Source organism: Suncus etruscus, chromosome X, assembly GCF_024139225.1.
Source record: "Suncus etruscus isolate mSunEtr1 chromosome X, mSunEtr1.pri.cur, whole genome shotgun sequence".
Lineage (NCBI taxonomy): Eukaryota > Metazoa > Chordata > Mammalia > Eulipotyphla > Soricidae > Suncus > Suncus etruscus.
In genome coordinates this window covers 28,184,836-28,209,080 of record NC_064868.1, presented here as the reverse complement: position 1 = coordinate 28,209,080, position 24,245 = coordinate 28,184,836, and the positions used below count along the sequence as shown (strand labels likewise).

The following is a 24,245-nucleotide window of genomic DNA, read 5'->3' as shown; positions in this document are numbered from 1 at the left end:
CGGCACTCGGGCTCAAAAAGGTTAGCCATCATTGTGCTAGAGCAAGTGTCTTCCCCACTGCACTGTCTTTCTAGCCCTACTAATAGTATTTTAAACTTTGACATATCAGTAATAAAATTTGAGGGAGATTTCAACCGAAAATGCAATTTAATATAGACAGACACAAAGTGGGAATGAGGAAAATATGTAAATATTGGGTTTAAGTATAACTTTAAAATGTCCAAAATTTGGTCACAGAGCACAGAGGTAAGGCCTTGCCTTGCCTCAAGTTATACTCATAGCACCACACATATGGGACTGAGTATCACCAGGAGTGAACAGTGAGCACAGAGACAATAATAAACCTTAAGCATAGCTGGATATATAATAGCCCAACTTGAACCCCATCTAAAATGTATTTCCATTTTTTTCTTTGCTTTTTTGGGCTACACTCAGTATTGCTCAGGGGTTAGTCCTGGCTATGCACTCAGAAATCTCTCCTGGCTTGGGGGACCCATATGGGATGCCAGGGGATCGAACCACAGTCTGTCCTTGCTTAGCACTTGCAAGGCAGATGCCTTACCACTAGTGCCACCACTCTGGCCCTGTCTATGCACTCAGAAATCTCTCCTGGCTTGGGGGACCATATGGGATGCCAGGGGATCGAACCACAGTCTGTCCTTGCTTAGCACTTGCAAGGCAGATGCTTTACCACTAGTGCCACCACTCTGGCCCTGTATATCCATTTTTTGGGGGGTAGATGCTTGGCTCTGTGAACAAGGATCCTCCTACCAAGCTTGGGGGAATCAAGTGTGGTGACAGGGATCAAACCTGCTAAAACTATTTCTCTTACCTTGAGTAAGCCCTAAGCATTACAGGGTATGCCCCCCTCCCCATAAGTAATAGTTTAAAAACTCATTGGACTTGGCGACAGTGAAAAGGAAATCCATTTTAGTATTTTCTCTTGAGGGTATTTGAGCATACTCAAATGTTCAGGGGCTTTTTCTGGCTCTTTCTTCAAGAGTGACCTTTATCGTCTCAAAGGTTCCGGGATTGAAGCAGGGTTAGCCAAAGCAAAGACACGTGCTTTAATATCACTTTAATCCTAAACATAACACCTATTTGATAGCATTTAAATGCCCCTATTAATTTAGAACAAATAATTTATAGCAGACAGCCATTCTTTATAGAAAACATGTTAAAATGGTACGTACATCATAATAGTGGAGGCAGATAGTATTTCTCACAAATGGCAAAATAAACTCAACACAAAATGTAATACAAGTTACTATGGTCATTTATTGAAAATCAACTGTTTCTTTCCCCTGCTAAATTTTGGGGGAGTCATCTTTAATATTTCTCTTTACTGACCTTGCTGTCAAAGCTCAAACTAGAGGAACTGCTTATTAAAAGTTATACCTTATTTTTTTTGATCCAGTTGTGCTCTTTTCCAACTGACTACAGGAATTCACAGGCATAAAAATACACAATGGGCTCTCTTTTTATGGCAATGTTGGTGTAATGCCCTAGGAAGGAGCCAAACATTCCTCTGGCAGCTGTGACCAAACTAAGGGCTTTTAACCCAGTTATTTGCCCATTAATTGGTACTCCATACATATTTGGTGACTGTTACTGGCCTGTTTTTTTTCATACAACAGCATTACATGAATCATCTCTAAGTAGCCTGCAGTGAAGAGAGATTTTGAACAGAATGTGAAAAAGATCATCAGTCAACAGTAGTTTTGACCTAGAAATAATGAGCATATCAACATAGCTCTGAGAGAGAAGAGTAAATGGTACATTGGTGGGTGGTAGCTGTGAAAATGCTATCCTGTTGTGATAACTGGTCACATGTATGACGCGTTGTGTGTGTTAAAAGTATCCAAGGGATTCTCATAAGTATATTTTAAAATAAATTTTAAAAATTATTCTTAACATATATTTGAATATTTTTACTATTTTTAATGTCATTTTTTTCTCCTAAATGCCATATGCCTGTTAAATGGATTGAATTTTTGAACATGTAAGATCTATTTATTCAGGTTGTGGCCCCCTGTTTTGCAGTCATTTCACTGACCAATGGGAAGTGTCAAGTCTCACAATATGTCTGCCTTTCCTTACTACATAGAAAAATTGAGATTTATTTAGAGTATTAAAAACATGAAATGAGCATTTATTGATTATCATGTATTTTGGTCTTCCTTGGAATTGATATTTGTATAGGCTGAACACTATATATAGTATATTAATATATGCTGAACTATATGTTTATTTCTCTATTTACTGTTGAAATATCATCAAGTAGATTTCATATTATACTTGTTTATTGTTTTTCTTGTTCTCAGGGGTTACTCCTGGGTCTTTGCACAGAGAACACTCCTGGAAGGATAAGGGAACTGAGGATAGAATCTGGGTAGGCTCCTTGCTAGACAAGCATACTTCCTGCTGTACTCTCCCCCAGCTCATGGACATTAATTATTATAATGTATATATTTTTAAATTATATAAATATTTTTATTTAAGCACTATGATTACAAGCATGTTTGTTGTTGGGTTTTAGTTATATATAAAAAATACATTCCCCTCCTTCATCAGTGCAACATTCCTACCATCAATGCCCTCCATCTCCCTCTTCTCCACCCATTTTGTTTTGTTTTTGTTTTTCGACCACACCCGGTGACACTCTGAAATTACTCCTGGCTATGCGCTCTGAAATTGCTCCTGGCTTGGGGGACTATATGGGACGCTGGGGGATTGAACCGTGGTCCATCCTAGGCTAGCGCACATAAGACAGATGCCTTATGCCCTGCGCCACCGCTCTGGCCCCTCTCCCACCCTTTGCCTGTATTCAAGACAGGCATTCTATTTCTCTCACAAAGACTGGTGAGTTCAGTTAGAGAAATAACTACACTGACAACTACCATGACAATGGTAGCGAGTAAGAAATATTATAAAGTATATATGACAGAACTGTATTTAATAATAAAGACCCTCTTCATTTATTCAGTTAATTATCTAATACTCGATGAGAGTGCCCTCTGAGACATCTCAAAATAACTAATGTAATTCTGCACAACTGTGTTCATTGACTACACAAAGCAAATAATCCCACTAAAAGTAGTATGTGAGGGCAATGCATTCATGTTCAAGTAAGTTCAGAGGTGTTGACCATGTAAAAGGAAGGAATGTGACAATTAATTGGAAACAGTCCTACTGACTGGCTAGACCTGACTGGCTGTACCGTTCTTTCTTTCATTTCTTTCTCATGGGACCTGGAAACCCAGGAAGCTAGAAACTGCCTACCAAGTTATTAAAGGGTCAATTGTCTGGGCAAAGACCTTAATGTGCCAATTGTAGTAGATCCTTAGATGAGCATCTTAAGTATTGAAAAGGAACGTGTTTGAAATTTAAATTTGGGATCCTATTCCAGACCAATGAATTAGAATCACTCTTTAAAAATTCCCTCAGTAATTATTTACTGACACTCTAGTAACAAAACAGAAGTAATAATAAGAGGGTTGTAGAAAATTATTCTAGGGACTTAAGAGTGCATTCTCCAGGATAGAAATACAAGAACCTATTTTTTTATAAATTATATAGAATGACCTTAACTATATTGAGAAAGGTTCCTTTCATTCCCATCTTGCTGAGAGTTTTGATCAAGATTGGATGTTGAAGTACATGTGGGGAGGGTGGAGGAGGGATATTTGGGACATTGGTGATGGGAATGTTACACTGGGGATGGGAGGTGTCATCTTATATGACTGAAACCCAACCACAATCATGTTTGTAACCAAGGTATTTAAATAAAAATATTTTTAAAATTTCAGAAATTAAAATATTACAGCACAATAAATATTCATCTGAAGAAAATTTTGAAAATAAAAAAAAAGATAATGTAGAGGAAACATTTCATGATGTTGAGACTAAAGGCACTTTTATGGAGGTGCCTCTTGCTTGCCTCACTTTGCAAACAAGTGAAAGCAAAGTTAAACAAATGGGACTACATTAAACTGAGAAGCTTCTTGACCTCAAAGGAATCAATGACTAGAACACAAAGGCCATCTACAGGATGGGAGAAACTTTTCATCCAATACCCTTCATATAAGGGACTAATATCTAAGAAATAAAAGGCACTGGCAGAACTTAACAAGAAAAAATCTACCCCATCAAAGAATTGGGAGAAGAAAAGAAGAGACATTTCCTTAAAGAAGAAATACAGATAGCCAAGAGGCACATGAAAAATGCTCCACATCACTAATCATTAGGAAGATGCAAACTACAACAATGAGGCATCATTTCATGCCACAGTCTGGCACACATCACAAAGAGCAAGAACAACCAATGCTTGAGTAGATGGAGGGAGAAAGGAACTCCCATTCACTGATGGTGAGAATGCCATCTAATCAGCCTTTCTGAAAAACAATATGGATATTCCTCAAAAAACTGGAAATTGAGTTCCTATATAACCCAGCAATAGTGCTCCTAAGGACATATCTTAGGAATACAAAAACACAATACAAAAGTGCCCTCTGCAACCCTAGGTTCATCATAGCACTATTTACAATGGCCAGGTGCCCAAACAACAGATAAGTGGCTAAAGAAACTATGGCATATTTACACAATGGTATACTATGCAGCTGTTAGGAAAAATAAAGACATGAAATTTGCCTATACATGGATGGACTTGGGACTATTACATCCTGTAGATGAGGAAACAGCATAACTTGATTTAAGGGCAGGTTGCCCTACCTCACCACCTAATGGTGAGATGAAATCAGAAGACACTCCATTCTAGGATCTGTGTAAAAACCAGGGTATCTAATTACAGATGACTTACTTTGTTAACCACAACTGAGCAAAACATTTTCTGACACCAAAAAGAAAGACCTTAGGGATTCTACAATGAACTTGTCTGGAGCCTGTAGTTGTTCTCATGACAGTATGCTTCAATGGTGGATACAGGCTGTATCTATTAGGCCAAGGGAATTTCCCTTCTAATTTCCTGAATACTTACTGTGCCTATGCAAAACCAAACAATAACAACAACAACAACAAAAAACTTGCAAAAGCAGCCTCCATTTTTCTTTTCTTTTTTTCTTCTTTTAAATTTATATTTATTGCTACTAAATAGGGGCTCCAACTCACTTTTTTTTCTTTTACCAGAACCATAGAACATGAATCATCTTGTTCTGCCTCATATTTCTGTCTTTATACAAATTGAGAAAAAAAGTGGATGGTAGCAGGGGCAAAGCAGTCTCATGAGCATTGATTGGAAATAAATAATGGTCAGACCTAAATACCCAACCCAAAGTCAATGACAATAGAGTCAAGAGACCTAAACTACAATGGTATATATGAGTGGTTGGAGAGAAAATAACTGAAGGATATAGCATTCTTGATTCCTAGTTTTGGCTTTGTTCAGGTACATCTCCTTGTTATTTATTTTTGTTTTTTTTTGGGGGGGGCACACCCGGTGATGCTCAAGAGTTACTCCTGGCTATGTGCTCAGAAATAGTTCCAGTCTAGAGGGACCATATGCGACACCAGGGATCCAACCAGGTCCGTACTGGATCGGCTGCATGCAAGGTGAATGCCCTACCGCTGTGCTTTCACTTTGGCCCACCCTTGTTATTTATTAATTGAAAAATAAGTTAGTAAGCCAACAGTGGCCCTCTTGGTTACTAAATAAAATGATGCTTAGATAATCTAGTTAGCAGTTTTTAAAAATTGAGTGTCCAAACTGATAATAAAGGCAAAATTATGCTACATAATGTTGTTGATGATCAGGGAAAAATTCGGATCAACAGACCTTTGAAAAGATATTCCAGTGTTGATGTAAAAATAAATTAAAGCTAACCATCCTTAAATCATATGTTCTATATAACTCTAATGGTTATTTTTATTTGTTTTGGGCCACACTTAGCATTGCTCAGGGGTTACTCTTGGCTCTGAGCTCAGAAATTATTCCTGGCGAGCTCTGTAGAATATATAGGATGCTGAGGATAGAATCCAGGTTGACTGTATGCAAGGCAAAAGCCCTACCCCCTATACTATCACTTTGGCCCCTAAGGATTATCTTTATGCTTGAAATTTTGGTGGTAGTAAAATCATCTTGTTGGAATATACATACCAGGAATTTAAAGATGAATCTGGAGCAATATTACAGAGCTCTATTAATAATGTAGGGCACTTGTCTTCCACATGGCCAACCCAGAACCCAATATGATCTCCCCAGACTTCCAGGAATGATTTCTGAGTACAGAGCCAGGAATAAGCCCTGGGCACCTTTGAGTATAGCTGATAAACAAAAAATGAGGAGGGCGATAAAAGATGCCAAAATCACTAGTATCTGAGATTTTGGGATCTTTGCATTAATAATAACCCACAAGTATATATTTGTTTTTACATAGTTAGCAAGGGGAAAAAGGAATTGAAACCCATTGTTTGATATCTTGAATAATTGAGGAACAGAGGAACTAAAAACATTTTAAGATAGAAAAAAAATGGGTGGGTTAGAAAAAAACTAAAAATATATAAGAAAGGTGATGTGTTTACACTGTTGTTAGATTTATGGTTTTGGTTTACATAGACACCTCACCTCATCACCACCAATGTACCCAGGAACACTCCACTGTCCAATGACCCTGTATTAGATCTTATCTAAGATAGAATATTTTTTAATCTGATAGCTTCGATTTAGAGATGCTGCAGCAACAAAATTCAAAGTTTATTAATACATTGGTATTATATAAGCTGTGACTCCATGCAACTCTTTCATGCCATTTTATTGGTTCATTGTCTTTTACAGTTAATGTTATCACAAAGCCAGGAAGGCTGTTTTGATATCTAGACAAAGTTTGTTTTCTCCATATTCTAAAAGCAGGAAAGATGGCCTAGAAGTGAGCTCTGAGAGATAGAGAGGGAGAGAGAGAGAGAGAGAGAGAGAGAGAGAGAGAGAGAGAGAGAGAGAGAGAGAGAGAGAGAGAGTTGAAGAACATTGTAACTTGGTTGCATCCTTCTGTGAACAAATGCAACTAAGCAAATACTAACAAGGAGACGGGGCACAATATTATAAAAATAATTCATTACAAGAAGAGACAAGGAATCCGCTGGGTCTAAATTCATCTGGCTTTAAAAACAATGCCTTCCAAATGCAGTACATGCTAATTCTATTACTAAAGATATTTCAAGGACTGGAGAGTTTATTGAGCAAGTCTAATTTCTATCGATTGCATTCTTTTGAGAGAGTATGTGTATGTATGTAAGAATTAAAATGGGTTTGAGGGGGCATAGAGGAAATTTAGATGTTCATCATTAATAAGTAGCGCTAGTCTCTCAGCAAGATACTTTGCCAGTTCCCAAACAACATCATGATGAATGAATTGCCATATTTTTGTAATCAATATATCTAAACACAACCATTCAGAATAGGCTTGTTAATGAGCATTCCTTTAATGTGACAGTTTCAAAGCCAAACACTCACTAGAACACAACTGCTTAATATCAATGCGATTTTAAAAGTAGGCAATGGCATTCCAAATTATATTGGTTCTGATTTCTTGTTTACTTCAGAAATGCCAGACATATAGTAGGTTCTTAACATTAGCACTACATGCATGAATAAATGAAAAAAGATCTCCTTTAAGACAGCATATTCAAGCCAAAGTAAAATTATTATTGTTCAAATACAGAATCCATAGACTGACTGCCAAAGTTAAAGCTAAAATTTTAATGAAAGATAAATTAGCTGTGAGGGAGTATTAATGGAGCACATTATTGCTACAGCTTATTTTTACTTGTTTTTTGCTTTGGGCCGTACCTGGTGGGACTAGAGCTTACTTCTGGCTCTGCATAAAGAGATCACTCCTGGCTATGCTAGTGGGACCATATGTGGTGCTGGGCCCTACCCACTGTAGATATGCCTATATTTCCACATTGTGAATTCTATTATGGACAATAGACTGGGTAAAGCTCAAATTTAGGACTGCCAGATGGGTGAAGGAGTGGCTAAACTTGAGACCAGAGCACAGTGTTGCTGGGTATCCTGGGGGAACTTCTGTATCAAAAAAAAGGAAAACATAAGAAATGTAGAGGAGAGAAAAGGTAAGACTTTTGTTTGGCTGATTTGTTTTGTTTGGGGCCACAATTAGATATGTTCAGAACTTACTCCTGGACCTGCACTCAGGAATTACTCCTGGCTGTTGGTGACTATATGGGATGCCAGAGATTGAACCCAAGTTGGCTCTGTACAATGCAAGCATCCTAACAGCTGCACTATCAATTCAAATGGAAGGGTGAGATATTTGGAGTGAAACTGAAGGTCAGAGTTTGATGCATGCAGAGTCAAGCAGCATCAGTTATTTTGTTTTGTTTTGTTTTGTTTTGACTCACAACTGGTAATGTTCAGGTATTTTTCCTGGCTCTGTTCTCAGGGATCACTTTTGGCTGTGCTTGTGAGACCAGATGGGATGCCAGGGATTGAACATAGATTGGCTGTGTGTAAGGCTGGCATCCTACCCACTATACACTCTATTGCTCTGTTCCCTGGCTACAGCAATTGGAATAGGAAATAAAGGCATCCAGGTAAAAAATTCAGACAAACCTGGATTTCAATTGCACATGCAATTGCAAAAATATGCAAGAAACAAGAAATAGTAGTAAGTATGCCTGCCAACTGTGGCTAGAGAGGTGGCTCATAGGACTGGAATGCATGTTTTGCATGCAGGAAGCTGGCTTCAATTCTCAACACCACATGGTCCCCCGAATACTATTAGACATATTCCCCACTAGAGAGTCAGGAGTTGCTTTTGAGCAAGGGCAGATGTGGTCATCAATAAAAGTGTGCTTTTCATCTTTTAGAATCTGGAATATAAACGTTGAGCTTGTCAGGCCAAGAACTAGAGTGAGGGATAAAGGTCAGCACATATATAAAATAATATAGCCTGATGTCAGAGATGAACTGGGCTCTGTTACATGCATGCCAAGTATTTTACCAGCTTTACTATCTCTGCAACCCCAAGAATAAATATTAATAATCAAGATGATTCTTTGGTCAGGTTTTCTATTAAAATTCCAGCCAGATTTATGGGATTAAGTTTTTGGAAAGATAATAGGCTCATACAGAATCTAGTTTAATCCTAGTGAGATTTGTTATTGTAATATTCTCTTGGCATTAAGGAAGACCCATACAATACATATGGACAATGTCTCAGAGAAAACATATGTACTGTCAGGGGGATTTGGCATCATTTTTATTATGTCAACAACAATATCCTGAAGGTTAGTAATAGTGAAAGAAAAAATGCTTCAGTGACTCTGGTAAAGTTGTCTCCTAGGGAGTTTAACTGTCACATGAATGAACAATTTGTGGCTTGTGAAATCTGTTCATCAACTACTTGTAAATATTTCTCTGGGGAGGGTTTGAAAAGGAAAACTATGAAGGTCTAAAAATAAGTGAAGGGACTTATGAGTCAGTGGCAAATAATATAATAGTTAGTTGCATGTTCTAGTTCCTTCCCTGAGCTTTTCAGTCTTCTGAGTAATATAGTAACTCATGTGAAATTACAGAATTGTTAATGTGAGAGCAATTTGATTCATTCGGGGACTCAGATGAAAACTCCAAACAAGTTACAGGCACTGTGTCTTCTGAATGTTGAAGGACTTGTGGACTTGCAATTATTCCAAATATTAAAGAAAGGTCTTTCTTTCCCACAGAGATGAGAAATAATATTGGGGAAAAGATGAGGGATAGCTCATGTTCTTAAGGAGATCGCATCCATTGTATTTCATCCATAACTCCTTTGGAAGTTGATGACTTATTTGCAGCAGTTCCCTTTAAAAGGAAGGCACATCGGAACTTCAAAAGCACATAGGGGAGCTTTTGGAGTATGTGAAGGACTCTTTTGGTCTCTTTGTGTTTTATTTTCCTAAGAAGAAAGTACTGCTAGTGTAAATACACATTTGAAAAACATTGAGGGAGATGTAAGTATCAGTCACAATTTTCTTTTTCTTGTTTAGGGAAATAGTTTTAGGAATGTTTTTTTTTAGACAATAGCCTTCATTCTTCAATCATCTGTTTTGTGGCTTTGGGAAACTTTCATAACCTTAGGTTAAACATGCTGAAAACAGTGGAGAGGTCTTTGACACTTCTTGGCTTGTTTGTCAGTCAGCAAAAAAAATAGTTTTAATAGTTATAACCTTACATTTTTTGGCCACATCTGTGACACTCAGATTACTCCTAGCTTTTGCACTCAAAAATCACTCCTGGCAGGCTTGGTGGACAATATGGGCTGCCATGGATCGAACCTGGGTTGGCTGCATATGCAAGGCAAATTCCATACCCACTGTGCTATCACTCTGATTCCTTATAATATTTTTCTTCTTCTCTCTTAATGATCACAACGGTCAATCTTATATTGTTCTAAAAGGAAGTACATGTTGTCTAAGTCAACAGATTTATATATTTGCCCTATGTTTTTAGACTATGAGAGTGAGCATAATGCAAAAAGTATATTTTCTCCACAAAGAAAAAAAAAACAAATAAAAGGAGCTAAATAAATTGAGCCTAGGTCTAGCCCAATCACAGTGACTCTTGTAAGTTTTTTGAAGTGCAATTTTGGGGGAAAAGAGATTGAGAGTTTAGGACATGGGGGAAGAGCTAATCAAGGGAATAAAAATAGATTGAAAAATATATGTTTAATTATAAAATATACTGTCAAATGTTGATGCTTTCAGAATTACTAATTTTTTTCCAATCCTAGTTTGCTGCAAGATTTTTAAAAATGAGAAATGAATGTTAGATTTTTGTCAGATTGCTGGAACATCTTTTTAAGGTAAAAGACATATGGCAACACTCCCCACTTCCAGCTACTCAGAAAAAGTCAGAGTACTTGGGTGTTTTTACAGAGTGAGGTGATTTTTCTTTCTTTTTGTCTGTTACTTTGGTAAATCATGTAGACTGATTTTAAATGCGTTACACATGTGCATTTCTTACAGCCCCACTTTTTGTTATTTTGTTGTAAAAGGAGAGAATAATACCCACTTTAAATTTATTTTTATTTTTGGGCACGGTCTGGTTTGGGCAAGGTTTGATCAGAGCTTAGCTCTGTGCTCAGAGATCACTTGTGGCATTATTCAGGTGACACTATGTGGTGCCAAGGGTTGAACCTGAGTTGGCTGTATCTAAGCAAGTGCCTGACTTACAGTACTATCTGTCCTGCCCCACCTATCTATCTATTCACATTAGAACACATTTATGTGTCTAGAATACTTTGGCAAATGAAAAATACCTCATGTAGTATAGGCACAGCATAAAAATGTATTCATATTTACAGACTGTATTATAAATGCATGTGTTCATCTCTTATACACTCCTCTTTCTTTAGTAGGCAGAAACCTGTCTTAATTCTGATTTTTCTCTACCTCCTATCCTATTCCTGTTGACACAAAGTAAGAACTATAAATACTGTAGTTCTTTCTAACAGTTTTTCCAGAGAGAATAGACTTCCATGAGAGGGAATATTATCTACTATGAGGTGATGGCTCTCTTGGGAAGATATTAAAGTGTAGTTCTACGGTATCATTTTAAAGTTGTTTCCCACCCAGAGAACTATGCTTGTTATTTTAATGTATAATGTTTCTAGTTAAAATCCCTTCACAGACCGAATATAAACATTAAGCAAGAGATAGAGCCAATCACATTGCTAACCGCAGCTTTCTTTGCTGTACTCATCTTACAAAAGTAAACCATCTTTAATATTGTAGTCATTGTAACAAGAGGTTTTTTTTTAAATAACTTTCAGTAATATTCACAGGGAATCTAATTCCCATTATCATATTTGTGGGGAAGGAAAAAATCAGTTTTCTCTTTCTTAAACCTCAAAAAGTTCAGGATTAAACATGTGCTAAACATGTGCTTTTAAAATCACTCTACATTTTTCTAAAAGAGGTCCAAGTGTGCCTTTCCAAAATAGTGAAATTTCTGAGAACCAATGGATTTTTCTCTTGCAATATACATGTTTCACTAAGTAAAAGGCAAGCTTTACAGTCATCTCTAATTTCAGACAACATAATGGATATTTATATACATATTTAACCCTATGGATAAGATGTTGCTGAGAAATAGGATTTAGTGTAACAGATGGTTGCACTGAACCATGGCCTATCTTACTTGGATTATTATTAATGAATAATAACTGCATAATATTTCCTTAATGCATAATTAATGAATTATTATTACTCATGGGAGGATATTACACATGTGGAAGTTATTCAAGGCTGAAAAATGTCAGGAAGTGCTGCAATGGGGAAATCCATCATTGATGGTTCATACACTAAAGGAACCACCTTTCAATAAAGAACATAGTCGTTGACATAACTATCTTGGTTATTTTTAATTGGCTTATCTGTTTCTAATATAATGAATAGCATTTAGCAAAATACTTCCTGTGCAGAAGCTTTATTGAATTCTTCATAATTCTTGTATTCTTTTGTCCTTAATAAACACTGAAAGGTTGATATTCTCATTTCCCCCATTGTATATATTTGGAAGCTAAAGCTGAAGAGAAGTTCAATAATGTTTTTTCGTTTTTTTTTTGGGGGGGTCACACCCAGCAGTGCTCAGGGGTTACTCCTGGCTCTATGCTCAGAAATCGCTCCTGGCAAACTCAGGAGACCATGTGGGATGCCGGGATTCGAACCACTGACTTTCTGCATGCAAGGCAAACACCTTTCCTCCATGCTATCTCTCCGGCCCCAGAAGTTCAATAATGTGATTAATTTCTGCCACTGGCATTATTAAAGAAGTGCAAGGAGTTCAAATTTGAGTAGTTGAGCTAGTCACCATGCACGCACTATGCATTGTCTTGCTGATGGCCTTCATGCTAATGTGATCATTTTATTTTAATTACTTTTGTATATAACACCACATTTTATTTTTGCTCCTTCTTTATTTCCCACCCATTCTGTTCCATTGGCCAGTCAAGCTTGGAAGGTTACACTCACCCCTTTTGTGAAGGAGAACGCTGGCATGTCGACGTCCATTTCCATTTTCAACATAACAGGAGTAATTTCCCAAGTCACCTTCTTCTACGGAGTCTACAATTAATGAGATGGAAACTTCCTGTTCCCCAAGATGCTCTTTAAGAATCCTAAAATATAAAACAAAATAAAACTCCAAATCCCACATAAACATATACATACATAAAAATATAGAAAAAATCTGAATCTAAATGTGAAAAATATCTACAGCATCAGTGCTTCAAATTTGGCAATGGATTGATGCTATCTTAATTAAATTATATTATGCCCTTTTCTTCTTCACTTCTAATGAGGAAGATTGTCTTTGTAGATGCTAATGAAGTTGCAGTTAATTATCTCTCTTAGCAGGACAATCACACTGTCATAATAAAGAGGTGAAAGCGACCTTGAATAAAAGTCTATAAATTGCTTTTCCTTTAAGAAATATATAAAGGTGAGATAAGAAATTATAATAATGTCTTAGGCTAGCGAACTAATTATATTTCAAGTTAATTAAAAGAAAAAAAGGAAATTTTAGAGATATTTTGACATTTTAGTTGAAATCTCCAACCTGATGGTTTTAATGACGTGAATCATTTGCCTGTTTTAAAAGAAATAGGAAACTATAAATTGGTAGTCCAAAAGTCCTAATAAAGTGGAATTCTGATATTTAGAATTATAAATGCTCACTAACTTCACAGTCAAATATTTGAGAATCTTTTGCAATACATGAAAAATGTCAGTGCTTCTATTTCCAGCCTCCAATCAATTTGGCACAATACTTACTAATGGAGAATAGACAAAAAATAACATGAGAAATTATCCTGAGCACCCACAAAAGAGAGGGGAGAAAGTTAGGTTTGCTGTCTATACTATACTATTTCAAAGTGTACGGATAAAAAATAAAAGTGAAGTTTTAAACATAGAAAGTAGTAAAAGAACATTATAGTATGTTTATAGAATTACTCAGCTTGCTATTTCAGAGTCCTGTGATAATGGAATATTCTTGTGTGTTTGACACCACACAGAAGACCTCAATATAAATAACCATAATAAGGTTGTTTTATATGCTTTAATTTTCAATTAAAAATCTTCTTATTCCTTTGTTCATGTCTTAAAGCTATAAATGAAAACTCTGGATGTGTCCACAAATGCAACATTCGGATGTTAGAATATTTACAAATATAAACAATTTAATCCACTTATGTTTTATTTATCATTATTATCCTTATACACATTATGATTAAAATAATATGCTGAAGCTAGATTTTAGTGATAAATTAATACCTTAATACTTAAAGTCAATTTGATTTTTACAAAGAAACTTAAGGAGTATTCACTTAAATTATTATGCACTTAAAATCAATAGCATTTTAGTAATTTTCTGTCATATCCAATACATACATATTTGTATCTTAAAGTCAGACTAAAATAGATGATAAAAATTTTGTATATTCTTATATCATTACTGTCAAGTGTCTCATAAACAACATAATAGTTCAAATACATGACAACATCTGAAAAGAAGTTACAGATATTATGCTGGTTGATTCCTAGTACTTAATTTATATTTTCTCTAAACAAATAAAAGAGTTCTTATTTAAAAATTGTACAAAATCACATTTTTATAGCTTATGTCTGGGCTGCCTTACACTCAATATGTTCTTTAGTGAAAACCTTTTTTTTTATCTGTTAAGTTCTTTGTTTAATGGTCTTTATGTTGTGTTGCCTCTTTGCCATTAAAATTTTATTTTTAAATTATAATCATGAGACCAAAAATACTTTCTTTTAGCTCACTTTCTATTTGCTAATAGAGAAAATCTAAATTTTGACTGTACCAGTTAAAAGAAAAACATAATTTTACCTGATGTCACTTTCCCAAACTCGATTTTCATCCAGATCTTCAATAAACTTTTCTCCTTTCATCCAGTAAATTAAAGGGCTGACATCTCCGCTGTACCCAAAGAAAGCTCTGCAGGTTAGATTAGCTGAATCGCCTGTGGAGAGAAGTGATGGAAATGTGTTAGAAAAATTATTTGTACCCTCTTATTTTAGGAAACTGGCAGGTAACATTTTAATCACTTCATTGATTTAATGAAACATCTTTGTCAACTATATATTGTGTTTTTGACTGTTTAATGGAATAGTGGTTACTTATAAGATTTTGAAAAAGACTGGTCAGTTATTTTATAGAAGGTTCTTCCATTTGGCTGATGCTTTCACATGATTAGATTGAGGTTACGCATTCTTGGAAAAGATATCACAAAGGTGATATAATTTCTCAAAGCATGATGTCAGAGGGTAATGTTAATAATGCTATTTTATGGGGCAGGTAATAGTTTCCTGGTCCTGAAGGTGGTTAATAGCAAAGAAAAGTCTTTGAACAGGAAAGAAAAGGAACTGTAAACCCAGATCTCTTCTACAAATATTATTGAAATATATACTATATAAGGAATATATGTCCTATATGCTATATATCATAGATAATATATCCGATACTACATAAGGAATGCTTTTTGGCATTTGGGCCAGATCCAGTATGCTCAAAGGTTACTCCTGTCTCCACATGTAGGAATTATTCCTGGTGGGCTTACAGGACCCTATGGGCTACATGGGATTGAATCTAGGTCAGAATCATGGAATGTAAGTACCATACTTTTTACATTTTCTCTCCATTATCAAATAAGAAATAATTTTATAACTTAAGGAAACTAGTACAACCTCAAGTAGAATAGAAAATTATAAAAATGATTCACAAAAATAAGTATTTGGATTTTTTTGGATATAAAATTAATGATACTATCTGGTGATTAGTGCTTTTCTGTATGTGATATGCTACCGGGAGAGAGCCATAGTGATGACTACAGATTGAGATAGCTACAAAATATAGTCAGTGACTGACCAATGTCCCTGACTAGAAAAATAAATGGAGGTGAATTGAGTGCCTGCAGTTAGTAAGGTTTATTTCTGGACAGGTTATGCCATTTTGAGTACATCTCATTTTCCCAAGCCTCAACCAAATATTGAGAATGAAAATATTCCTGCCCTACTAATTTTAGTATATTTCTGTTTTCAAATGGGGTCAGAAACGGGGAAGTACGATGACAACCATAAAGAGTCTACTTCACTAAGGGGGTTCTCAGGGAAAAGTTCCACAAAAGAACTAGAAATGAGGATGTAGAAATAAGTTTATAGGCAATTGAAGTCAGCCCTTTCAATTCAATAAAAATTCTGACGTAATTTTATAAGAATCTGACCACATGATAAAGTACAGAGGAAAATATTCCAAAAAAACCCCCAAAAATGTAGGGAGTAAGGGGTGGAGGATAATGATAAAGTTGCATAGGTGGAGAGTCTAAGGCATGTTGGTGGTGGTATGTATTAAAACAGTAAAGATCAATCAACAAATGGCTTTGGGTGGGGGAGGTGTAAAGTCTGATCAAAGCTGATATGGAGATCCTGTGAAGGATCATAGTTACTTCAATTATGTGATATGCTAAAAACCAAAATGACAATACTTTAAACTTGAACAGAACTGTAACCCTATTACATAATCTCTAATAAGATACTATATATTTCAAGCTAAGAGGTGGGTAAGTAGTAAACATCTCCCCAAATTGTGCATAAGAGTTAAGTTTCTGCACCTCAAACGAAATAGTGATGAGGCTACAAGGCCACTCACAGCATGGGAGAAACTATTCACTCAATTCCCATCAGATAAGGGGCTAATATCTATGATATACAAGGTACTGACAGAACTTAACAACAACAAAATTCTAACCCCATAAAAAAAGAGAGAGAAGAAATGAAAGACAATTCCTCAAAGAAGAAATATAAATAGAAAAAAAGGCACGTCAAAAAATGCTCCATGTCACTAATCATCAGGAAGATGCAAATCAAAACAACAATGAGGTACCATCTCATGCCACAGAGACACACATCACAAAAAAAAAGAAAGAAAGAAAAGAAAAAACACAAGAACAATAAGTGCTGGCGGGGATATGGGGAGAAAGGAACTCTCATTCACTGCTGGAAGGAAAGCCATCTAGTCCAGCCTTTATGGAAAAGAATATGGAGATTCTTCAAAAAACTGGAAATTCAGCTCCCATATGATCCAGCTATACTACTTCTAGGGATATACCCTAAAAACACAAAAACACAATACAAAAATGCCTCCTGCACACCTATATTCATTGCAGCACTATTTACAATAGCCAGAATTTGGATACAACCCAGATGTCCCACAACAGATGAGTGGCTAAAGAAATCAGTACATATACACAACAGAATACCGTGCAGCTACCAGGAAAATGAAGTCATGAAATTTTCTTATGCATGGATGGACATGGAAACTATTATGCTGAGTGAAATAAGTCAGAGGGAGAGAGATAGACACAGAATAGTTTCACTCATCTGTGGGATTTAAAAAATAAAAGACATTATTGTAATAATAATACCCAGAGAAAATAGAGATGAGGGCTGGAATGACTGGCCCAGAATATGAAGCTTACTGCAAAGAGTGGTGGAGTGCACTTAGAGAAATAATTACAGTGACAACTATCATGGCAATTGTAGTGAGAGAAAGAGAATGCCTCACCTGAATACAGGTAGGGGTTAGGGATGTAGGGAGATGAGGGGCATTGTTGCAAAATTTTATTTTGCAATTAAAATTGCAATGTTTTTCATTGTAAAATATTGCATATTATTTTAAAAAAGAGTGATTCTACACTAGAAACCCATAGGAAGACCGAGGAAGGGTCTAAAGACCTGCAAAAGGTATACTTAAAAGCAGATTTTCTAAGTAGTAGAAAAAGGTTTACTAGCTAAAAGTAATAGATTCAGGGCTGCAGCAATAGTACAGCAAATAGAGCATTTGCCTTGCATGCAGCTGACCCCGATCCCCAGCATCCTATATGGTCACCCAAGCATAGCAAGAGTGAATCTGAGCGCAGAGCCAGGATTAACCCTGAGCGTCACCAGGTGTGGCCCCAAAACTAAAAAAAACAAAAGATGTAATATTATCATCTTAGTTATGTGAATTGTTTTTGTAGTAGAAGAATCCTTCATAAATTATTTCTTCTAAGATGTCTTGAGACAGCCATCACTTTCTGGCTTATCTTTGTTTAATTTTTTTTTTACAAATAATACAAATATAGTTTATTTGGAATAAACAAAAAGGCTTGCACAGCTCAATGGGTCACTTAGAAATGATCTTTTACTCGACTTAACTCAGCAGAAACAAAGCTGAAGCATAAACATCTTTCTTTTAGACATATATTGGGCGAGAGGAAGACACTACTTGGTTTTTAACAAACTGACCTTCCCTTAAGGCCTGGTCATAGAAGTGTAAACAATGTAAATGAGTCCACCATCACCAGCTGTTATGTCATATCTATATGTTATCTGTGCATTCTGTAACTATATAAAAACCTGTCAAAATACCTGGGAAGGGTATACTATATCACAGTTACATTTGTGTTCTTGGCAAGCAGGACCAAGGAAGAGTAATTCAGAACAAGTTTTACATCCTATTTAAAACAAGTCACTAGTATTTCCGAAACAACAGGTTAATAGAAATATACTGCTTGAAAGTTTCCCTTTTCATTTTGGTTCATTTTCAGTTTTTGTTTATGTTTGCTTACACAATCCTGCTCAAAAGTATCAAAACACAAAATACCTATTTTTTCCCTTCAATACCTGCATTTTTCAGTTTTATACTTTACTACGTCACTGGTATGTCAGCAGTTACTGAATACTAAAAAATGGATAAAAACTCTTCTTCAATGTCAATGTCTATATTTATAATGGTAGTAAAGGGAAGGAGACAAGAAGGAGAGAATTCAAAAGTAAAACACATTTATGAGCGGCCGGGGAGGACTGGGCCAGGGAAGCCAAGATGGCCGACTTCGAGGACCGGGTGTCAGATGAGGAGAAGGTACGGATAGCTGCTAAATTCATCACTCATGCACCCCTTGGTGAATTTAATGAAGTATTCAATGATGTCCGACTACTACTTAATAATGACAATCTCCTCAGGGAAGGAGCAGCACATGCCTTTGCCCAGTATAACATGGATCAGTTCACACCTGTGAAGATAGAAGGCTATGAAGATCAGGTTTTGATTACAGAACATGGTGACCTGAGCAATAGCAGATCCTTAGATCCAAGAAACAAGATTTCCTTTAAGTTTGATCACTTACGGAAAGAAGCAAGTTACCCCCAACCCGAGGAAGTAGATGGCGGTCTGAAGTCTTGGAGAGAATCCTGTGACAGCGCTTTAAGGGCCTACGTGAAAGATCACTATTCCAATGGCTTCTGTACTGTTTATCTTTGTTTATTTAACATGTTCTTCAAGTAAGGACTTTAATTTTATATACAATAGTCCTGATTGGAAACAAGCTGGTCAGTGTAAGACTAGAAAATGGCTACAAACATTTAAGAAGCAAAATTGAGTTTCAAGTAGAATTCTTTATTAATTTTAGCATATAAACATTTAATTAAATTTTAATAGTTAAATAAATACTTTAGCTATAAAATTCTTGGAGTATATTTGCTTGTTTGGTTTTTTATTTTGTTTGCTTTGGGGGCCACACCCAGGGATGTTCAGGGATTATTTCTCTTCTTGTTGCCCCTCAAGAATCACTTATAGTAGGACTCATCATAGCCTATGGAATGCTAGGGATGGAACCTGTGTCAGCCATGTGCCTACCTCCTGTATATCTCTCAAGCTCTTTGGAGAACATTTACACAAAAACCAAGTCATTGAGGTCTGATATGTAATGAACCAATCACTTGGAAGTATCTACCCAATTTTATAAAATAACTAATAATCCAATATTCCTTTTTAGATTGATGTGGGGGGTTGAGGATTTAAGGAAACAACTGGCTATGTTTAGGGCTTACTTCTGGATCTGTGCTCTGAGATGCCTCCTGATGGTGTTTAGGAGATTATATGCAGTGCTGAGGATCAAACCTGAAAAGCAGTTGCCCTAGCCAATGTACTATCTAACAAGCCCCGTTTCTACGGGTCTTTACTTTTACATTTATGTAAGAGCACTGGCTTTTCTGTAACTAAACTACATTTAACAGTGCCAAGGTCATTGTGAATTCATCAGCAATTCTCAAACTCCTACATGGTGTGATTATTAACATCACAAGTCACCAGAATCAACGTATATTACGGAGTTCAAAATCTGTGTATTAATAATTTAAAGAATCAGTCTTTTAAGTAATTTTTTATTACCAATTCCTTGTTTTCCTCATTCACAGACCTTCCATTGCCACACTTTGAAAATAGCTCTTGTAACTGTGTAGGAAGTCATTTATTTAAGCAATTATCTTTGCTCAGTAGGGGCTTAGCCTGCTTTGTAATCCAATCCTACAGGTATCTGCAATGCTTAGAGGGGACATTGAAGAACTTCTCTCCAGACATAGATTCAACATTATAAGTCAGAAAATGGAGTTCATAGAAGGCATTAAAAAAGATGGTGGGGGCCCAGAGAGATAGTACAGCGGTGTTTGCCTTGCAAGCAGCCGATGCAGGACCCAAGGTGGTTGGTTCGAATCCCGGTGTCCCATATGGTCCTCCGTGTCTGCCAGGAGCTATTTCTGAGCAGACAACCAGGAGTAACCCCTGAGCACTGCCGGGTGTGGCCCAAAAACCAAAAAAAAAAGATGGTGGGAAAAATAGAGACTTGCTTTAGCCAGAGAGAAAAGGCATGCAGAAGAGCAAGTCGGGCAATTTTGAAGGATGTAACATCAGATGGCTGAAGCTCACATGAGCCTAGAGATATGAAGAAGATTTGGAGGAAAATAAATCACTGATGAGGCCATAGCTCTGACATCTCTAACCTTCCACATAGGCCATATTAAAGACTTGAGACTTCCCTTAAATGGCAACTCTAGACTAGGGAAAGGTTTCAAGTTACAAGAAGGACTGCAGCAAATCTGCATTCTAAGCAGGTCACTAACCAGCTGGCTGAGCAGGCTAGAGAGTTCAATGGGTCCATCACATGCTCTGCATGCTGGAGGCTCAGGTCTTCTGAGTAACTCCCAGACACAGAGCTAGGATTAGCCCCTAAGTACCCCCAACCCTCCCACAAAAGTCACTATATATTTGCGCAAGTAACGTTGCATCAGAATGAATCAAGTACTGTTTATGTTAGTAATTATTTAAAATCACACAAGGAGAGGCTGGAGAGGTAGCATGGAGGTAAGGCATTTGCCTTGCATGCAGAAGGACAGTGGTTTGAGTCCCGGCATCCCATATGGTCCCTTGAGCTTGCCAGGAGCGATTTCTGTGCATAGAGCCAAAAGTATCCCCTGAGCACCGCTGGGTGTGACCCAAAAGCCCCCCCAAATCACACAAGGAATAGTCACTTTCAAGCCTGGATTCTTCTCAGCTATTTTCTTAAAAGGATAAAGCATATGTAATAGCAATGGAATTACTATCCCGAAGAAGTCACTGTGCTTTTTATTGCTGCAGTAAGAGGCAATGTCTCAAAGCAGATATTAACTAGACAAACAGACTAGGCAGAAAAAATATTTGTATTATTATTTACAAACATCAGTGTTTTTGTGAGGGGTGGAGGGAGGAAAGCGTGAGGAGTGGAGGAAGACATGGGGGAGCTACCAGTTATTTCTCAGTACAATCAGGATGAAAAATCAACTAGAGCAGAGCTCTGTTCTCTGAAGAGACTTTTGAGTGATTTCTCTTAATTATACCAATCTGTTGGCTGAGCAGAAGATGCTAGCCTGCTTCTTACATGTGGTTATGGGAGTAGAAAAAAACTTCTAGAAGCCCAGGAAAGTTAATCCTGAGAGGCCTGATGAAGCCAGGCTCACACCTGAGGCCCATGGCTTAAGTGTTTGGGAAAGAAAATGATGTCCACCTAGTACTTTTCATTTGAGTAATGGTCAATCACACAAGCATCAAAAAAACTGTGACCTTGGGCTTCAAGTGTATATTAGCTGTGCTTCAAAGTAGAAAGAAAAATCAGTACACCCTTTCCCCTCTGGTTGAATAGGAAGCAAGAGTTGACAGAAAAGATGGGAGAAAGTAAGGCCTAAAAAGAGCTGATTTACTTTCACCCAATAAGGGCAGATAGAGATTAATAAGGACAAATACAAAAATTAGGAAATAGAACTAGGAAATTTTACTTAGTAAATTAATTAGGCATTAGCTATTTGGACAAGAAATAATGTTAAGATTTTGTTTATGCTTTAGGCTAATGAAGTAGAACTTGCCAGTTACAAACAAGGTTTTTAAGCCTTTGACATTTAGGAAATCCATCCATAATTCATTTTATATTCTCTCACTCTTTAACATAGCATTCTTGGCATTAAATTCTCATTTTCACCTATATTTCAATAAGCCAAATTTATTTTGGAAATTAGCCTAAACATTGCAAATGCTGAACCTCCTCACTTAGTTATTATTTTCCTCGTGACTTGGAACCAGCTTCTATGAGTCAATTCTGCTTTTACAGAAATTCTGTAAGCAGATTGTGAAATTCAGTAAGTTTTAAATATACTGTACAATAGTGCATGACACCTCTACCTCTCTTGCTAATTGCATGATTCATGTATTTTACTGATGGCTTAAAGTCAACCATAATGAATGCCTTTCCCTGCATACATTGCAAATCAGGTTGTGATTTATCATTGTACGTTGTCTACATGTAAAACAATGAGGGAGAAAATCTAAATAATTCATATTAAATTTTAAATATTATATTTATATGTGATGTGATATTGTAACAGCAAAACATTAAAATAATCTTTTAGTATGAATAAACTAGAAACCGATTCACTAAAGATGCCACATATAATATTGATAAGCAAATAAATCTCATAAATCTCACTCAGATCTTCCATCTGATGGCTGAGATGATTTTTCGTGCCAGAAATATACTTGTAGAACCAGTTGTTGGCAAATGTTTACCAACAATCATCTATAAAATTATAATTTTTATAATTTTAAGGTATGGCACACACTTTTAATAGGCGTACAGAGCTAGAACTTACATATCCTTTGAAAACTGTACAAGTCAGTGGATTTCAGTAGAGTAACAGAATTTTGCAACCAACGGTAAGGTCACCTTTAGCATAATTTAAGCATCCCCAAAGGAAACTCTAAACCAATTAACAGTCATTTGTTCTTTCCTCTCAAATTCCCCAGCTCTTGTCAACCACTGACCTACTTTTACTTTCTATCTCCATATGTATTTGTCTGACACCTCTTATGAATTCAATCAGCAATCTGTAGCCGATAGTTTTTCTAGCTTAATGCTTCCTTTTGCTTTTATGCTCAGCGTAGTGTTTTCAAATTCATTCATGTTTGAACACACTTTGATAGTAATTCCTTTTTATAGCTAAATAGTATTCCACAGTATGATTATACTTTATTTAGTGTAACCAGTTAGCCTATTAGGAGAAATATTGTAAAACAGAACCGATTGGCAAGAATGTGGACAAAAGGATAACTTTTTACACTGCTAATGAGAATGTCACTTGGTGCATACATTATAAAAAACCAGCATAGAGATACGTTTAAAACCTAAGTTACCAGAATTTCCCATCTTAAAAATTCCCCATAAAGTGAAATACTAAAGGAGATTACCTTATATAATCAAGTATAAACCAAGTTTTTTGGCACAAAATTTGTGCCAAAACCCTGAACTCAGCTTATACTCGGATCATACAGGTGATTTGATTTGGTTTGTAGGAACCTAATCAAATGCACGTAGTCTCCAGTAGTCTTCTGCTGTCTGCTGGAGGGGGCGGTGCTTCAGCTCAGTCCTCAAGTTGTGGCTGAGCTGAAGAGGTAGGCAGCTGAACTGAACTGGATGCCACTGAACTATTGAACCCACAATATTCTGTGCTTTGTATGACACCGACAGCAGTGATGATGGTATCCGCGAATTCAGTGATGATGACAATGTCTATGCTGATACCCTCACATCAGAGACATCTGAAGCTGTTTGGACACACAGATGAGGAGGAGAAGGAATCCAGTTTTGAAGGATTTTAACCTTTGTGATTTAGCTTGAGTACCTATTATGCTATGGTTTTCTGCACTTTATTTAAAGTTTTTTTTCATTGTAAAAATTTATTCAAGAGACAAAATTGATTAACATATTGAGGTGAACTAGCATAACATAATATAGTAACATAACATATACTATAAGTAATATAATATAATAATACATGTAAGTCAAAGAACATTTCTGATTAAAACACAATTT

At 36.3% G+C, this 24,245-nt stretch overlaps 2 protein-coding genes across 2 annotated transcripts in view; one reads left to right on the top strand and one right to left on the bottom strand.

Annotated features, from left to right (window-relative positions):
- Positions 1–15,245, bottom strand: part of IL1RAPL1 (interleukin 1 receptor accessory protein like 1) — a 52,610-nt gene extending 37,365 nt beyond the window's left edge. The window contains exons 1-3 of the mRNA XM_049766865.1: positions 15,242–15,245; positions 14,864–14,996; positions 12,985–13,130 (exon numbers count right to left, since the gene is read on the bottom strand). Of these exons, the coding sequence (XP_049622822.1) occupies positions 12,985–13,130; positions 14,864–14,996; positions 15,242–15,245 (283 nt within the window). The remainder of the gene's footprint in view (positions 1–12,984; positions 13,131–14,863; positions 14,997–15,241) is intronic.
- A 3,639-nt stretch (positions 15,246–18,884) lies between these two features.
- On the top strand, positions 18,885–23,997 carry LOC125998800 (F-actin-capping protein subunit alpha-1-like). Its single transcript, XM_049766864.1, has 2 exons — positions 18,885–19,353; positions 23,901–23,997. Exons 1-2 carry the CDS (start codon positions 18,896–18,898, stop codon positions 23,995–23,997), a joined length of 555 nt encoding a protein of 184 aa, XP_049622821.1. The 5' UTR covers positions 18,885–18,895.
- The last annotated feature ends 248 nt before the right edge of the window (positions 23,998–24,245 follow it).

Excerpts from the sequence above, each read along its gene's own strand:
- LOC125998800 (XM_049766864.1), top strand. The coding sequence starts at position 18,896 with ATGGCCGACTTCGAGGACCGGGTGTCAGATGAGGAGAAGGTACGGATA. Across the intron at positions 19,354-23,900 it reads TTATTTAACATGTTCTTCAA|CAGTGATGATGGTATCCGCG; the intron begins GTAAGGACTTTA and ends TGACACCGACAG.